Source organism: Trematomus bernacchii, unplaced genomic scaffold, assembly GCF_902827165.1.
Source record: "Trematomus bernacchii unplaced genomic scaffold, fTreBer1.1, whole genome shotgun sequence".
Taxonomy (NCBI): Eukaryota; Metazoa; Chordata; class Actinopteri; order Perciformes; family Nototheniidae; genus Trematomus; species Trematomus bernacchii.
Genome location: NW_022987803.1, coordinates 13,160,374 through 13,179,667, shown reverse-complemented (window position 1 = coordinate 13,179,667; position 19,294 = coordinate 13,160,374). Strand labels below are relative to the sequence as shown.

The 19,294-nt window shown below is 41.1% G+C and overlaps 1 protein-coding gene across 1 annotated transcript; it reads right to left on the bottom strand.

Annotated features, from left to right (window-relative positions):
* Positions 1-661: 661 nt before the first annotated feature.
* Positions 662-2,760, bottom strand: ccn2a (cellular communication network factor 2a). The gene is made up of 5 exons (XM_034150748.1): positions 2,698-2,760; positions 2,273-2,489; positions 1,919-2,170; positions 1,592-1,803; positions 662-1,477 (listed from the first exon to the last, which is right to left on the bottom strand). Exons 1-5 carry the CDS (start codon positions 2,758-2,760, stop codon positions 1,181-1,183), a joined length of 1,041 nt encoding a protein of 346 aa, XP_034006639.1. The 3' UTR covers positions 662-1,180.
* Between the last annotated feature and the right edge of the window lie 16,534 nt (positions 2,761-19,294).

Genomic DNA, 19,294 nt, shown 5'->3' with positions numbered 1-19,294 from the left:
GATCGTTGTGATGTGATGCATTTACCTTTAATGCTTAGTTTGAAATTATTTTGGACCAAAGTGGAGATGTGTATCAAAGCTGAAGACAGAAAGATCGGAGAACACATTTGTATAAAAATATATAACATTTTATTTCCAGCTACAAAGTGAAACATGTAACAGTTTTGTCACACTTCTCAATAAAATAGTAAAAAATACACTATTGATACATTTGGAAGCACAGAACAAATGTTGCTTTTAAATTAACTTAAACTGTACAAATATAAACATTATTTACACATCAACAATAAAAAAGGAATGAAATAACAATTCTTCCAGTCTTTTCTTCTATTTCTGTGCAAAATAGACACTTTGTTCCGATAGACACTTGGTTACCTTCTTCTGACCTGAATCGGTAACAGTCGTCTTTTTTTTCTTTTTTTCTCAGTGCCATGGCAAAGCCCACTGTGTTCCTTATCTAACCTTATACTCAGCACGCTGCTTGCTTTCTCGTCCACATGCTGGTCGGATCTCTGACCTTTCCTCTACTCAGGAGCAAGGTGAACAGCGCAGACAAGGCCGACATTCAGGCCTGTGCTAACAGACACACACACACACACACACACACACACACACACACACACACACACACACACACACACACACACACACACACACACACACACACACACACACACACACACACACACACACACACACACACACACACACACACACACACACACACACAGGACACATTCAGACCTGTTTGCTCAGGGGAACACTGGCCTGCTGTGGTCTACAGCTGCTTAGAGTTTCCAGGTCTGGTCTGGGCTCTTAGGGTGGGGGGAGTTATTAGACACCTCATTTAGAGAGGAGGTCATGGTTTAGATAAGGTATACAAAATACAGTAAAAAGGACGGGTCTGTTAAAGGGGTTTCAAGGGGAATGGGCAGCAACCCGACAGTAGGTTTGTCAAAAATAGAAGTTATAGTGCAGGAATCTCTCGGAGCTGCTATGCAACCCTCTGTCTGAGTCTATGGGCTGATGTGCGCCAGCCGTACAAAACACACCGACACTTAGACAAGTGTCTGGACTACTTTTACAATGAGAAAATAAAACATAGACATATATAATGAGCTGCAAAATGAGATGGAGTTTTGTTTTTCAAGTCATAAGCTGCGATCGTTCTTTAAGTGGCTCATGCCATGTCTCCCATCATCTTCTTGTAGTACATAGACTCGAAGATGTCGTTCTCGCCGGGGCAGTTGTGGTGGCAGGCGCAGGACTTGATGAACATCATGTGCTTCTTCATGAACTGTCCATCTGGGCATTTGAACTCCATGGGCAGGGTGGTGGTTCTGTGGGGGGTGCAGCAGCGGCCGTCCAGGCACACGCCGCAGAACTTTGGCCTGTAGGACTTGGTGGTGGTGCAGCCGGAGATCTCAAACTTCATGGGCTTGGAGAGTCTGGGAGTACGGATGCACTTTTTCCCTTTCTGTAGGAGGAAAAGAAGAGGCAACACAACTTAGTTAAGCATTCTTTGAGTATTTGCCATTTCACTTTGACTCGGTTGAGGTTTTGAAAGCAGTGCTGTTGGACAAAAACTCACCCTAATGCTCTGCTCCAGCTGTGACTCGCATGGTCGCACCATACACAACCGGCTCTGTTTCTCCAGGCGGCATTCGCGGTTATCATTGGTGACCCTGGTGGAGACCCCAAGGCCGCAAGTCTTAGAGCACGCGCTCCATTCAGTAGTCTGAACCAGGCAGTTCTCCCTCATCATGGAGAGGTCGGGGCCATAGGTCTCTTCCTCTCTGTAAGCTGTAAACACAGGAGCAAACACTGGATTAGAAACATCATCTGATAATGCCTCCTCTTTATGTAAAGTCCATTGAATGAACTACACGTTTGGGTGGGTGCTCAAAAGAGAACTTACAGGCCAAAGCAGAGCCCATGAAGCTGTGTCTGTTGGGAGAATCACACTCCCATTCCTCGCAGCACTTCCCGGGCACCTTGACGCGTCTTGGCATGGGGCAGTCGGGGCTTGGCAGGCGGACGTCCATTGCGCAAAGTGGGACGCACCCCACAGCTCCATCCAGACAGGTACACTGGTACTTGCAGCTGCTCTGGAAAGACTCTCCGCTCTTGAACACCATGCCTCCGAACACACAGGTGGCTCCATCTCGAGCTGTTAAATGACAAGGGAAAGGTCATGATTCGGTTCAAACATTAAAGGCGAGATAATGATCTACAGCGGGGCGACGCAGAAAAACAAATGTCAATGGCTCACCTGTGCACACTCCGATGCGTCTGTTGATGGGGGCTCCGAAGTCACAGTAGAGGCCTTTGTGGGGGTCACAGAGGTCCTTCTCAGTGCAGAGCTCTCCCATCTGTTTGGCACACACCCTGCAGCAGCCGCAGCCGTCCAGCACGAGGCTTACTCCTAGGGGGCACTGAGGGGGGGTGGAGGGGCACGAGCACTGGTTGCTGCACTCCTGACCTGCAGCCTGAACACATACAGATACACTTATTTAAATATCATCTCCACAAAGTGTTTTAAAGTTATAGTTTCACATCCAGCACATAGAGAACACAGTCATTTTAACATTAGGCTTTTGTCACTATGAAAAGAGTTTAAAGACTCAATTTCAGACTATATTAAAAGTTTAAAAAGAACAGCAGTGAGATGTAATTCTCAATGTGTTTTTGACTTACCATGTGTGAGAGCATGATGCACAGGAAAGGCAGCAAAATCATTGTCTTCATTCCAGCAGACATCTTTTCTTCCTTGTAGAAATAGATTTGAGTTTTTTCCTTAAGTCTCGTTGAGAAAGTCTTCCGTTAGTCTCAGAGTTTGAGCTGTAGAAACCGTTTCTGATCAAGTTGATCTGTTGTCTCGTGGAGTTTCTCTTCAGCTCCGGTCACAGTCTGTTCTTTCTCTTGGTGAAAGCTAGAGGTTAGCTTCGGTAGAAGGAGTTGATCTGAGTTCTGACTGCGGAGCCCGGCTCCCTTTATACTCACTGGCCCTCGTAGCACGTCACTGGGGGCTGAATGGAGAGCCAGCCCTGGACAAACATGGACATACTTGGCATTCTTTCCTCGCTTCCTGACCCCCACTCCAGACATCCCACATTCCTGCTGTCTGAAGGCAAGGCTCTGCTGCTCGGCCAAACAACACCGTCTCTCTCTCAGAGCGGGCTTTCATCTGGAATGGGAGGTTAAAGTCTGGTTAGAGGCCTGGGACCCCACACTGGGAATTCCTGGAGACTGACTTCACAAACAGACAGCCGGTACCTATAAATATTAATTTAAAAAAAAGATGAAGAACATTTTTTTTTCAGCTCAGTTCAAAAGTGAAGGCACAAAAAGCTTTGAATGAAAGAAGAACAGTTCAAAAAAACTCTTAAAGATGCATCCACATGAGACGGATAAATAAAAATGCTTGATGTGTGATGAGTGGTTAACACTGTAAGCCCACTACAGCATTCCTCAGCTTCAAAGGCTGTACTTTCATAAATTAGCAGCATGCTGTTAGGGAAAGGAAGTTCATTTGACTCATTAACTTGAGCTGCTTATCTAACAAGGTGCTTGGCCCCCGCTGCCTGCCTCCTGTTAGTTTGTCTTCTGTACTCCTGTGGTTACATCTTGGACACCGCCATGGCATTTTTCTGCACTGACATCAGTGGCTGAACTGCAGCTTTAAGCACTAAATATTAAAACACATTATGAGCCCATTATGATCTCTTGTGCAGCAGGAGTGAAGCATTTGGTTCACAAACACTTCTCTTTGCTCCTTTTGTATGATACTTAGGATATACAGATAAGATAAGAAGCATTTCAATCTGTTAATGAAGTAACAGTTATACAATAATGTAAAAAATACTGTTTATTAGAAGTCCTATAATAATACTTGTTTTTGGCCTTAGTGACTGTATATACACAGTAAGATTGTTAAAGGTGCCATGTCATGGCCATTTCCACTGATCATAATTCCATTGTTGAGGTCTACTAGAATAGATTTATACTGTGCAATTTTCCAAACTCACATTGGTTTCTCATACAGCATCTCTGTATAGTATGTGTATTCACCAGGTATTCACTCTCTGTCCTAAACGGCTTGTTGGAGCTCCTGCCCCCCTCCCTGTGAGCCCAGTGTGCTCTGATTGGTCGGGACGTTGCGAGGCTCGTTGCTGCGAGGAGCGGACAGGCTTCCGGGTCGGCGATACAGCGAGAACAAGCGAAACTCATCCTGAGCACACACAAACACTCACAGGCGAAGTAAAAACAATAAGTGTGGCTTGATATTGAGTAAGAAAAAGGTTTATAACGCTGTGAGAATGGGTCTGCGGAGAGCATTTCTCCGCGATCCCAACTTAGCAGCCCGAAAAACGTTTACCCATTTAAACAGTCGTGGTAGATACCTTGTTTGTTTTAAACATCATAAATACACAAACAACAATGAATACTTACAGGTTGTGTACCCGAATCTCCCGCTGGTCCAAACAAAGTAGGAACAGCATCGTTCTTCAGTGCCCTACGCTGTACATATCCGGCATGAATCGCTGAAAGGTTTGTGAAGCTTTGTTTCGTGAAAGGCTGGCAGAGGGTGTGGCCTCTGGGTATTCCCACGTCACAGTACCCAGGAAGTAAACAATGGAAAATGAGAAATCTCCAACGAGGCGTTTTGGGGCAGCATAGACTGTGTTAGAGTTTTACTCGCTACAGGGTGTACTTTGAGGGTTTTTGACTCTGCAGACCGTTTACATGCATAAAAACCTTCATACCACACAAGGGGACGGGTAATAACCGGAAAAGCATGACATGGGACCTTTAATACTTTTAAGTCAATGCAATGCAAAGTGTTTTCTAAGTATTGTAAATGGTCCAGGTGGAGCTAGTTGTAACTACAGTGTGTACAGTAAAGTATTTCCCAATCTAGGGCTTGAGGCCCCCCTAAGGGTCATAAGATAAATCCAAAGGGGTCGGGAGATGATCTTTTGAGTGGAAAAGATGAAAAAACAAGGTTCTGATACACAGTTTGTAAACATTTCATTCTTCTTTTTGCTTATTTTGGAAATATTGGGTCATTCAAACAATTGTTTATGTCAGCATCTGAAATATAACAGAAATATCTCTTTAATACAGGGCAAAAAAGGTTGGGAACCATCCATTCATATTTTTAGAATGATTTGCATTATATGGCTTATATTTTTTAAGTGAAATCCTAATCTTTACAAATGTAGTGTAGTAAAATAGTATAATATCTGCCTGTGAAATGTAGTGGAGGAGAAGACTAAAGTAGCAGAGCTATTAAAGTGAAGAACCTACAATATGTACCTTCTTCATCCAGATTCCCTTATTTATGATACTTATAAATGATACAAGTCATATGACACTTAACCTAATGGATTTAGCAAATGGTTGAAATAATATTTGCTATGTCTGTCGTTAATTTCTGCAGTTAATCTGACAAGATGATCCTAATGGTCTGTTTCCTGCGCTACCTGAGCTGAGTGACCTGCCAAGGTATGCAGGGCAGGTATTCAGGGACAAAGAAAACGTTCTCAGGTAATGGCTCTTCCCGTAACGGATCTTTGTTGAATTCAGCATAAGACTGCTTTACCTAAAAGGAGGATTCGGCTGAAAACAAAAGCTTGGGGATTTTACTTTTTTGTCCAGGGGTCTTAGTCAGGACAAATGATGATTCAAAATCCTGAGTCGACTTAAAGGTAGGGTAGGTAATTTTGGAGAAACCAGCTCGAGTGTGCTAGAATTTGAAAATACACAGCCGGAAGAAATCTGCCACTTCCTTACAGAGCCCCTCCTCCAACACACACGAACGCGCACATGACCAATGAGGGCACGAGATAAGTTTGTGCACAGATGGAAGGCTGACAGGTAGGTAGGCCATCCAGTTATTTTAGCCAGGCCATACTTTTTACAGTACTACGGCTTCCACAGATGACATTTTTTTATGGATTTTTTGTCAAAGCACTTAAGATATTCATTGCTATCGGGATGTTAAGAGCATTCCATGGAATATAACAAAAAGTGTATCTCGAGCCGGTTTCTCAAACTTACCTACCCCACCTTTAAGTGAAAGTGCGGCCCATGAAAGCACGAGGGGCAGATATTACGGGAACAAAGACTACGTTCTCTGGCTTGTCACCTGCCTAATGAGGTTTAGTCTATGACGAACTTAAAAAGGCCAGGTGTGCCCTGTCCCTGGCCAGGCTTATTTTACTACATCAAACCCCAGAGTGGAGGATTGCAGGAAAGGGGCTAGACGGAGGTTTGTGTATTTTTTGCATAAGGGGGATCACACACACCAGGCGAGACTCTTATGAAAGGCGGCCCTGCTCCTTCTTCAGCCAGCGAATCGGAAATGAAAAACTCCCAGAGAAACCTGGAGCAGGAGGAATGTGAGAGAGGAGCCAGCAGACAGGGCTGTTACTACAGAGGAAGCCTTTCCATATAAGGACGTCAGCTCTTTTCCTAATATGGATACGTTCTCTGTCTATGCTGCCGCAGTACAGTAGGGACCCCTTTTAGAACGTCTGACCTAGGAAAAACACAGAGTGAAAGTGTGTTGTGTGTGTGTGGAGTATTTTGTCTGTCAAAACAGACCAGGGAGAGTGTGTGCGTGTGTGTGTGTGTGCTGTCAGTCTAGTCATTACAGCACCAAGGCCAAAACTTCCACTCCATGATATCTAAAGGAAACAGCTTGATAGAGGAACGTGCTTCGGCCACGCTGCAAAACAACACTCAAACTTGGCTTTGACATTTCTATCTTCCATGCAGGCTAATGGAGTTTCTCTCAGCTTATTTTACATCACAGGCAATTTCTTTAATGGTGTTGAGGGATGTTGTTTGAAGATAAAGTCAAACTCTGTTGTAGTTTTCAGTTTTGATTTGAACAGATAGCATCAAGTCTGGCCAATTTAAAGAATTAAAGGTATGTCTGAGTGGCATTTTATGAATAAGAAGTCTGTCAATGGCAAGATTATAAGAAAAATGTAAGGTCAACAGAGAGCCAAAAGAGGTTGATTCCTGTTTGTTGTGACTGTTATTGCAACTGTGAGTGTAGTTACCGTTATCTGGATATTGTTTTGTCTGCTGGTTGTTTTTCACTGAGCTCACTCTTTCAAGGTTTCCTGTTCTGAATATCAGGCCACATGCTTCACTGTTCTGCAGATCTGGATGGGTTGACCGCGGAGGCCAAAGGAAACATGGCTCTGTGTGTGGTAGGCTCAGATATGTCAAGGCTAAGTATAGAGCGAGATATTTGTTTAAAAGAATAGCCGTGGGTTAAAATCAGTAATGGAACTGTGTGGTGATACAAATGTCAGGGGAGTCTGTTCCAGCTTTGTGCTCGTTGGCGTCGGTGTTGTTGAACATACCTGCGTGAAAACTGTCTGACCTTAAGTCTTCTAGTCTTTCACTTGTTGGAAACATATTGTCTAAACCAATTAATGTGAATCTATGCTGGTGATAAGTGGATTCACTGATACGGTTAGAGTAACAATTACATTGTTAAACAACTTTATGTCATAATTATAAGATTTCTATGTGAAAGTCAAAATATGTTCAGCTTTAAATCATTTTATTAATTAACCTATTTGGGAAATTGTTTCATCTTTTGTTGTGTTCCAATAATAAAATCTCCAGCCAATAAAACAACAATATTAAAACATTAACAAAATAGGGCCTCTCTGTCTGGCCTTAATTTCAATTAATCTTTCAATAACTGATTTTGTAAACGGAACAATTACGTATTAACAGCTTGTGAAGTTTATAATGACTTTGAAAGAAAACGTTGTTAAACATCAAATAAATATGGAGAAACATAAGCATTCATTTGGTCCTGTTTGTGTCTACATCGTAAATTTGAGTCTAACTGGTTTTGGTCGCACGCAGAGGAAAAAATTGTCTCTTTAGCAAAATGCTGTCCTATGTTTACCACTGAGCAGCTAACTTAATAGTAGCATTACAAGTGATTGTTTTTGTAGAGTAAAGATTAGATTCTCTGCCCTAACTCGATTGGGCCTGACCTGCGGCTCAGGTCACAAGTCTCAGCTCTCATTGATAAGAATAAATGATACATACTTTATATATGGCAATGGCGTATGATGTTTTTTTGTGTTTTGCTGACAATTTGGTATGAGAAGGCCCATGTTGGAGATCATGATACAAATACAGTATCTTTTACCTTACTGAAAAACTTAAGTAGACTTGAGCTTGAAAAATATTGTTTGTTGAATATTTGCTTTCTTCACATTGGAAATTAAAGTTTGAAAAGGATCTAAACGTTGGGACAGGTTTATGTATGGCTGTGTCGATTTGTGCGCCTGATCAAAGCTCTATCCAAGAGAAAAAGAGTCTAAGTACAAGCCCCTTAAAATTGATTTGCAGAGCTAAAAAACAGTAATTATTACTTTCTGGTCATTCAAGCATTGCAATGAGAAGTCCGGGAGTTCAATTATTCTCAGGAATACAGCTGGCATCAGCATAAGTAACTATAATAATAATGTCATGCTAATGTATTGTGTCAAGTTTATTATCTTTCCAAAATGAAAATGAACCCTCAGCACCTCCTGCCTCTTGAGAATTTGCTGACAGAGTGATATTCCTAATTTAGCGCTGCCGTCATACTGTTTTTTCGGTCATGTGACCCGTGTAGTTATTCCAGGTCAAGGCCTGCCTTCTATCCTAGTCTTGGTTTACGCACATCGCTGCCTCCCACTTATAGCCTCATTACTTCACTACTGGTTTCATAGCTACTGTGTGACATCACAAGGGTAGCCGTGTCAGCTGGGGAGTTTCGAACTTTAGGATGTGTGGAGATGACCGAGTCGGTGCATTCTTATATGCCCACAGCAGGCTCTCCTTCAGGAATGGACAGTGAATATAGTTTTGAACCCTCCTGTGTGTGCTCTTCCATCACTCCATGGTGGATGAGCTCATACCTGATGCTGACGTCACAGAGGAGGCCTCTTCTAGCTGTTTACACAAACACTGCTCCATTCAGAGCAGCTGCCGTCATACCTCCCTAGCAACTATAGAGCTAAATAGGCAGATAAACATCAACATTTAAAAAAGCCCAGTCAGTCTCACTGAACACTGTGTACTGAGGCTGCATTTTTGTTCCGTACCGGGCCAGATATAGACTTTTATTTCACAGTTTTGAGTTTATGTAGTGTTTCTAAAAAAATATCATCTGTCTTTGATTTGCTATGTGTTTTCTTTTTCATGTGAGTTTGAAAAAGAGGTGTGAGGTTTAGTGGATACATTTATCTAAACCATGCTGCAGTTTTTGGCGGACTCTTATGTACATTTACTTTATTAGGCAAACCTAGTTAAAATGCAATCTAATACGTACTGTATTAGATTGCATTTGCTGGAATAAAACCCACATTCATTCATTTTATAATAATTAAAATGTAGGGTTAGGCTTTATGGGAGATGTAGCAACTATGTTTGAGTAAATGTACAGTTTATGTATGTGTTCAGTAACCGTGGGCCTATAAGTACACTATATTTGAATGTACAGTATATGTGTGCATGTGTGTTTTTGTATCCAGGCAAACCCAGTGTGTGTTTTTGCCAAACTGTGTCCATATTTGAAGCTTTGGTACACTCAGCTGTCCATTAAACTAAATTCCATTAGTGGTAGCTGGCAGGCTAAACGAGGAATGTTCCTTGGCGTTAGCCTTCAAACCGACCATCCATATACCACTGTATAAACTGAACATGAAACCAAGATCTCAAAATGATTTTCCTGCCTGTATATTTTTGCCTCTTTGAACTTTTGGGCTGCCTGCATGCAGAACGACGGTTGGAGAAATTGAAAACAACATGGTTGCAGAAAAAACACAGTTATTTTGTCATTACGGTAAATGACATTTGAGGCATTTTAGTTGACTTTCGAGCAGTGCAGTGGACAAATTAACCACACATATTTGTATCGACATGGCCACAAATGAGGAATACAGACCAAAAGAACAACCCTGACAAGACAGTAATAAGTGCATAATAATAATGTTTAATCTGCAATATGTTTTTTTACCAGTTTGGCAAACAAAATAATAAAGATATGCAGGGAAAAGTAATTGTTGCTTTCTTTTAGGAGCCTGCCTGCAAAAACACTTACAGAGATATTTTATAATGGATGGGATGGTGATCTGTTGAAATGTAACAAAGGGACAGGTCAATTACTTGAGATGAAAGTCTTGGAAACTTTTTGAAGCCTGGCCATGAGGAGTGGAAACTAATAATGGATCCGGAGCCTGGGATGATTTGTTGAGATTTAACAATGGCGTTGGTGGGCAGATGAACTGTCAAAATGGAAACTGTGTCTATTTAAAGCCCCGAAGTGGTGGAAAATGTTCAGACTGGAAACATGCATGAGACTCAATCTTTTTCCCAGCACATCCTGCACGAAATAGCTGGGTTTTAGATTACTTGGGGTAATGGGCCGAGGAATAATATATTGACCGTAAGAAGTCAGAGGGGCATAGTTGGAAGGTGAAGTGCATTTTTTGGTCAAATGTTCTCATAAATCATTTAGTGAGGGACATCCAGGGGAATGCATTTGCCATTCTGTGTTAACAAGGGAGAAGATATTGCTTTCATCTATCTTGGACAAAGCATTTTGCGACTGGCAGACGCTCCCAGGTGGAAACCCAGCACTTGATTTGCAGTGCATGGGAACATTTGTGCAGATATAACAAGGGGGATTAATGGCTGGATTAAATGTCAAAGGCAGAGAGGGAGAGTGGAAAGTGCCTTTTGAAAACCTGGAAAGTGTTTAGACTAGAGACACTGATGAGAATGTGGGCTGTTTCTCTTTCAACAAACAGCCGAAACTCATCTCAGCTGTGGATTTACTGCCACACACATGGATGTGGAAGTCAGGTGGTCTGAACCTAAACACATCTCCATGTGGGTCTAGGGTGGCCTCTGTTCTGTCTCAGTGACCTCTCAGCTGGAGGTCGACAGCGTTTTCTAATCTTAGACATGATTCTCGGCACACTTAGTTCTTACTGACGGCAACATATTTGGGTCACAGAGTGCCCGTGACCCTAAAGATGGTCTGCCCCTTACAGGTGTTTCTAAATATAGTGTGGGCACACCTGCCACACACAGTGCTGCTGCTACAATGGAATCATTTAAGTCGAGCACATAAAGCATGACGAAGCTTGTCAGTTGGTTGGAGGTCTGTTTGTTTGAATTGTTCAACATCTTGAAAATGTTTCGCTTTGTGCCTGGAGTATGATGGTAAAATGAATGCCGGTCTTAACTCCAAGAGTTCATTATCCTAGCTTAGCATAAAGACTCAAAGTATAGGGAAACAGCTCATACAAACAAAAATATACCTTCTAATAAAACTAAAGATCACTTAAAAACATGTATTTTGTTAAATCCCCACAGAAATAGGAATTAATAAATGGTAGTTGTGGTTTTAGGTAAAGATTTCGAGATGCCACAGTAGACGAATCAAAGGGTAACATTGTATTTTTAATTTAGCTCCGTCACGCTGTCATGACTCAGTGGGACAGATTGTTCATATTATTAGTCACACCTGTGCTTTGCCGTCCAACATGACAGCTGTGAGAAAAGCCTTTAGTATAGCAAGTGTAATGGCTGCCTAGAGTCTTCCTAGATGTGGAACAACCAATCGGCTATCGGTCTGACAAAGATTTAGCCTGTTGGGGCAATGACCAATATTTTTTGGTGTCCCTGTTTAGCCAGTAGATATCTGGCTTCCTCTTTGTTTGCGCTGTTCCTTGTTTGCAGTCCCATTAGTCACTTTAAAGGCAAGGAATGAGTATGGAGAGAGGACCTGTAATCTCATCTTTATAAATGGTTATCGATTGAATAACATAAAAAAGCAAAATGGTCGTCAGACAAATAGCCAATTGGTTCTGAGACTGCCTTTCAGCCAATGTGCCCGGCTCTTTTGCACTCCACACCGAAAAATATTAACCCACAGCCAATGACATGGCAATGATTAAAGGTGATGGAGAATTCAGAACAACTGCTAATCACTTGGTTTTTCAACGACCAATGAAACATGAACATATATGTGTTTTTCTATTGCTCCATAGGCTACTGTGATTTTTTTTGTCCTCTGGTGCATTACACTGTTTTGCACATTCAGGTCTACTTAGCTATTTTCTGTAAGTGGACACATGTGTAGCAGTGTGTCTCTGAAGTGCCAACATCACTCAATGCTTTTTTTTCTTTCTCAAAGGCACTTTTATGGTCAAGTCACAACAGGACATAATAAACTCTGCAGGTTTTCAATGTTCTCAAATTGACTCACCTTGTGGGCCAGCCCCAGACCACATCCTAGCTTTTTTCAATATTTGAATTAGAAAATCCATGTTGTAAAGTGTTTGAATTGAAAGTCTTGTGGCTCAGGCAGAGTAGGTCCTGAATGTAAATACATATTCTGTTGCTTTCTGAGGCCACCGCTTCCCTGCAGGAATGTCAGCTTCCCCCTATTAGCTTGGCACACGACTGCATACCTTAGCTAATTAGCTTCCTGTAAAAGCCTTGAATGAAAACATCGGCTTTAATCACACGCTGCTGCTTTGTCTCATTCACTGCCAAGGTAAATGTTACTTCAAGCTGAGAAAAAACTGACATTTTGCTTTGTGGGTTTCTGCTTCCCAGACAGGTGTTTCGAGGCGTGATGTGCAGCGATGCAGGTCAAGACTTCAACATTAACATTCCTTTACATCAAATAAACTCACACTGTTTTTCTATCATTAGAATAGAATAGAATATTTTAAAGGCTTACATTTGAATTCATATACTCATACCGAGGTTGCTGGAGATGTCAAACTGGTCCTGAAAGTGTGTGTTTACTGTCTGTTTTACTGGATGCTTATTTAGCTGTCAGCGGGAGAACTTTACTTTCATACAGTTTCATATAGAGCTTGTTTACAGTTTGTTGGTCTACGGTCAGAAACAGAGTGTTCCTGCTTCAGAGCTTGTTGACTGTTTTCTGATTATTTAGCAGCTGCCTGCCAGTGACATAAATCTCCATTTACTGAACCTCAATCAAACATACCAATTATTTACATGTTGTTTACCAGATTTAAGCTGCTTATTCCCCTTACAAACAGTATAAACATACCAACTAACTGGGGAGTTTATTTAAAGGGCACTACATATGCAGTTTGTAATTTTAATGTGTCTCTTTGCTCGTTCTAACAGTCATAATGGATACATTTGAGCTTCAAAGTGTACTTTTTAACCTTGGAAACAATCTCTTCAAGGTCCAGTTAGTATCTATTGTTTGTATTATGTATCTTAGGTTGACATGACAAACTTGTTGACATTTTGCAGCATGTCAAACTCTGATTTGAGCTCTGTTTTAGATAGAAATGCTAGGCATTCCTTAATCACCTCTGGCAGTCTATTTTCGGAATCAGAATACCTTTATTCGTCCCACCGAGGGGAAATTTACATTTGTTACAGCAGAAAAGAGCCAAAGACAGTTTAATATTAACTAAGAAGCATGCATACAAAAAATATTAAAGATAACAAAAACATTTTTTTAAATAAATATATATTTTTACAATATTGTTACAATATTGTTACATTGTTTTTTGTTTTTTTCCAGCAAGCATTTGCAATGTGTTAATTGACTGCATAAAGTGTGAAAACAACAGGAATCGTGTTAATGGTATTGTTCACAACAGACGGATGTTGTGCTAATTGTGTTGAGTTAATGGGCCCACAGATTACACAAAAGAATGTAAGCAATTGTAAAAACCTGTTAAAGCTACACTTTGTTCCCCAGCTAGCAGCTAATGGGTCTATCTGCAGTGTGGCACTTGGCACGTAGCTTTATTGGGGCTTCTTTGCAAAAAACTGCTGACTCATGCAGCTAACCAAAACACTTAAGAGTTTGGTAAAGTGAACCAAAACAGTAAAGTTCTTTAATAGTCGCCTCTATATGTGACAATCTTAGCCACCTCTTCCACATCAACACTGTCAGATGATACAAATTGATTATAACTTTTAAGTGTGCAAAAAGGAAAAGTTACAGAACAGACTTTGTTGACGTTTTTTTACACAAATTTGATCGACAAAATCAGAAGCGGCAGAGATACAGATCACTTTCACTCTCTGCAATTACTATGTCCATTTGTTAATTAAATATTTATATAATTACTTTGTCAGCATCACATGTCACATGTGGCACAACCTCACTGGATCAATAAAAAAGGGTTCAAAACTGGTCATTGTCTACTGCCCTTATGTAATTGTAGTACTTTACTACTATTGCATCTGTATGACTAATAGCACACATTTTTAAACTTCAAACCATATTATTTATGTGGTTTGAACATAAAACCAGCCCACAGATTTAGCTTCCCATACTAACACAATTTGACATAACAATGTTTAAGCCACAAGCGCTCTTATTAGGGAAGTGTGCAATGAGCCTCTCATCACTGCTGGAGTTTTGGCTTAACCCGGTCAGATCTTTGGCAAAATCAGCGTCTGCGTGGTATCCTGACTGAAAGAACACTCAAAGTCAACAGTAGACTTGTCCTCTGATTTGGTTGTTAATGCTGAAAGCTGTGAAAGGGAACGCCGTTCTCAGATGACTAATCAAAATGAACAAAAGGGTAAGCGATTAGCGCGAGGAGGACTGTTCCTTTATACGCGGCTGTGAAAATATTACTCTTTGAGGGCTTTCCCTTTTGCTGGGCTGTCAGTGTAAACACAAATGTGTTCTTAACTAAATAAAGGATTGAAAAGACAATACTTCGAGCTGCTGCTTTATAAGATGTTGATGGAATATGAACTGTGTTTTTGTGACTGGTGGTTTTGGTCATTAGGATGGCAAATAGTTCCCACTAAAGTCTTGATAGAATTGTACTGTGCATTAAAGAAACAGGCTGGTAGGGGCTCCTAACTGCTCTAATTGTTTCCAGATATGAAGTTTCTGCACAGTGGCTAACTGTACGCCTCCCTGTCTGTGTGTGTCTGGAACCAAAGGCCTCCCAAAACGGTCTGCTACTGTAGCTGCAAGGTCAGTGCGCAGCCTACACCCTCGCCCTGTATCTATCTATCTGTTTCCCTGTCTGTCTGGTGGCAATCTGACCCCTTGGTGCTTGGCTATGTGTCTGTTAGCTGGAAGGTCACAGCTGGCTTGTTGTTTTCGTTCTTTCTCTTACAGTAGCTCTCACAGTATTATGTTTTCTCAGGTAGAAGTGCTGCTACATTTTCTGACAGAGCAATGCAATTTGAACGTGTCCAATGTAAGAGTGTTCTTTACCTTGCAGCATACCTTCACACTCTCAAACTGACAGCGGAAAATATTGTGCTCCCATCATCCTCTTCACAACAACATGTAATATTTCCCCAGCTGGAACAGTGGAAGGTGGATTCCTCAGCATAGTGAGGAGGAAGTGATGACGCAGGAAGGAGTCTTTGCTCAGCTTGCTGTCAAACCAGCAGCAGACGACCCAAGTTTCACATGTTCCTCCTACTTTAGTACAGACAGCAAGAAATATGTTTTCCACTCTCAGCAGGAGTGAATCAGAGAATAAACGCAAAGGTTTTGAAATAGTTTAGGGGATAACTTTAGCTGAAGAACATTTCTTTTGTACCACAACCTGTAAACCTTATTGTCTAAGGTCACTTAATTGTTTCCCTAAATTGGGATTTCTACTTCTTACCCTGAAGATAGTGTTTGTAGCCTAACTTACATTAGCTTAGAGGAATTGGTTGAAATGTGTAGCTTCTTGCTGAGAGTTAGATGAGATGATGGATGATGGACAGGCTCATTTTCGTAAGCTAAATATGAAGCTTCCGCCAGGAAATGTTTGCTTAGTCTCGCAAAAAAAGACACCAAGCTAGCTGTGTACAGCCGAGCAATAGTCCAACACGTGATCCCTGTGAAACCACAGCTTGCCTTTTTACGCTTTGGTTTTGGTACGGATTTAACAGACAAGATGTAATGTGTTAGCTGTAGAAGGGCTTATTTTGCTACTCTTAGACAAAGCCAGACAAGCTGTTTCCCCTTGTTTCCAGTCTTTAAGCTAAGCTAAGCTAAGCTAAGCTAGCCTTACCATATCCTGGCTCTTGTTTAATATTGAACAGTTGTACAGAAAGAGGTATCAGTGTTCTTTTCTCACTCTCAGCAACAAAGCAAGTAGGGTATTAAGTAAACTATGGATTACTCCTTTTAAGAGGTTTCACAATTCAATGTAAAGAAATGATAACATGTATAGAACAACTAAACCCCACTGTTCCAGTATCTCCGGTTGATGCGATGGTAACAGTCCTAATCAAGTTCCAAAACAAAAGCAGCTGTTTGCTTAAAGGATTATTATTTTGGCAGATTCACAAATCTAAATCTATTCGTATCATCATCACCACATGTGTTACTCCAAATGTATCTCATGCATCATCCACTGGGAGTTAACTATTTTTCCAGCTGTATCCAGTCCTGCTCAGTGTATAAATCCATCAGCAACAGATGAGGAGGAGATGATGACGCAAAAGGGAACTATCATGATGGTATCTGTCAAATCTGTGGCAATAAACCAGGATTACTTAAAATGTATGTAATGCACTTTGTCGATGTGACTTTCTAAAGGCCAGTTATTACCAAAATGTATAGTGCTCTAAAATATATTTCCTCGCTTAATTGAATTATAGCATTCCTGCTTCTACTTCTGTTCCTTTCCTCAGATCACATTTACTCCTTGCAGGATCAAATATGGAAGCTCGCTAGCAGCAACTGAAACTCCTGTGCTATAAAGCAGTATGGCATGTTTGACCAGGGCCCCTTGTGAGGTCTCACTTACAATACAATGATTGAAGGGTGCAACAGTTACGTAACTACGAGGTGTCGTGTGATGCTGTGTGAATATGAAGCCTTGTCCCACTGAGGTGAGCCTTCACGGGGCACGTCTGACAGGTAGGTGTTCTGTCACAGTGTGTCAATACGCAGCCTGTCTCAGGGGCCCGATTTGCACTCTCTGGTCCTAACACGTTTTTCCTTTTACCGTTTATATGCTCATTTTCCTTAATTTTTCCAAGAAGTTTTCAAACGTTTTTTTCTCGTCCAATCTGATTCCAGCTCAGATTTTATTCCCTTTTATATGTCTCCTCCACACATCTGTTTTTTTCTCTCCCTGTGTCTGATAGCCAAGGATATTTTACTAGTACTTTGTTTTATATCACACATTCGTCTGTATTTTGGTACTGGTTTTGTTTTGTCTGTACTTGCACAATTTGAACCTTACTTTTTGCACGCTGACTTTCACTAAGCGTGCATAAACTGAAGGTTGCACCTTTCTTGCCGTGCCTTCTGACTGTAACCTTCTGTGGTTTACTGAATTATACTTTACCTCTGCTTCTCACGGTAACTGTTCCCAGGTATGTTATTCTGCTGCCTTTTGGAGATGTGGTTTAGCGTGCCTGGCAGGGCAGCAGGCAGCTCTCCTGGCTCGGTGTGTTTATGCAGGTGCAGGACATTCAGGACACACCGCCCTGCAGAGTATTCTGGAGGGGCTTTTCAGAGCAGTATACCCTGCACTATTAGAAGGGGCCGCCTATATGTGGCATTTTAGTGGGACAGCCCAGAGAAGGCATTTCCTCAGGTTACTGGAAATGGAGCAGTAAAGGGTTTGAAAACAGTCCAAAACATCAGAGTGAGAATTTATTTAAGGACAGGCCAAAGATGGATGTTCAGAAAAACGTAAGATCATGACCAACAAAAGCGCTGAGTATGCAGATCATCAATCACATTTTATGATGTTACAAAATACATGGATCAAAGAAAGCTTCTTGAACAATGGATAAGGCATTAAAGAAGTAATTTTCATCCCAGTGTTTATTCCGTATCTCACATTACAAACATATTTTAGGCTCCTGGAATTAATTATAATAATTCTGAGGAGAAAAACCTCCTCTAGGTCTCCAAATGAGAGGAAAATGCGTATAATCTTTTTAAATATCTCACTTGAATAAATGAGACTGCAATACTGGAGTCACCTTCTCAAAAACGGCTTTCACTAAAACATTTAACATCGTTTTGCGTGTGATACACACATCTAGAAATGTGCAATTTCTGTGTTTCAACACCTTTATGACAAGTTGCATAATATTCCATCCTTATAAAACGTATATCTTGCAATGTTGGATTTTTCATATGAGGACTTCTCCCCACAAGCATTAGTGTTTAAAGATATTAAATGGATGCCTGGAAAACTAGTCATATTATTTACAAATATAATGATTGTCTCATTGAAATTCAATTGACTGTTCAGTTGTTGAGAAGACTGCCATATTTCCACATCATTCAGCCCTTTTGCTATACCAAAATTAATAAATGAAACCTCTCAACTTTTTTAAAGATGTCTGGTCAAGGTTCAGACAGCATGGACCAACGTTGTGCCTCACGTTTTCCTTACAAAAAGCATCTTACCCAGGTAGCATCTTTGCAGAAATAACCTGGGTAGAAACAGTACTTCCAGATAGCCAGGTTAACATTTCATAAGGCAAAACAACAGTGGTCAGCAGTAATAATAAGCCGATTGTATGCCACAATTTAATTGTGAGGAAGGACAAGAAAGAAGAATAGACTTCCCCTGCTTGACTAACTCTGTTCTCAGAACGTTTCCGGGATAATGAATTCCTCTGGTTTGGTCAGCCAACAGCAGAAATTAGGAAAAAGGGGGAGGAGGACCTAAAGCATTAGAGGGAAAGTGTTTGTCCAGGCAGCTCTAAGGGGGTTAACAAGCACTCTGTACTGTGGATAATTGCAGATTACCGGTTTGATAAGTAGATTGACTAGAAATGAATGTGGGGGAGTCCAGAAATGAAAAAAACAGATTAAAGTTCCAGGTTTTGTCTTGTCCCCAAATGTAGAGTAAATTCAACATTAACCAATAGGTTTTCAGGAATACAAACACATAAACATACCAGAAAAACTCTGTTCAAGAAATTCCAGCATTAAGTCAATTGAATGTGAATTAGAAACCAGGCTTGTTGGCTACAGAAAGCAATTACATCCAATTGGCATCTTACAGTAACTCTTCACAGCCTATACTGGAACTGGTTGAATATACACAGTTCATCATTTTCTTAACCCTCCAGTATTTTCCATTTTGAAGCATGCAAACTTTGGCACCCGCTTTAAATGAGCACATGCTCAATGAGCCATACTGTTGCTGCATTGGGTACAAACACAGATGCACACTTCGCGCACACCTTAAAACACAGCAAGCACACACAAACACACACACATTTGGTACACTGCGCTTCCACATCGGAG

Bases quoted from the DNA above. Each gene is read 5' to 3' on its own strand.
- ccn2a (XM_034150748.1), bottom strand. From the start codon at position 2,760: ATGTCTGCTGGAATGAAGACAATGATTTTGCTGCCTTTCCTGTGCATC. The intron at 2,490-2,697 runs GTAAGTCAAAAA...GTATGTGTTCAG, and splicing joins GCATCATGCTCTCACACATG to GCTGCAGGTCAGGAGTGCAG. The intron at 1,478-1,591 runs GTGAGTTTTTGT...TTCCTCCTACAG, and splicing joins AGCTGGAGCAGAGCATTAGG to AAAGGGAAAAAGTGCATCCG.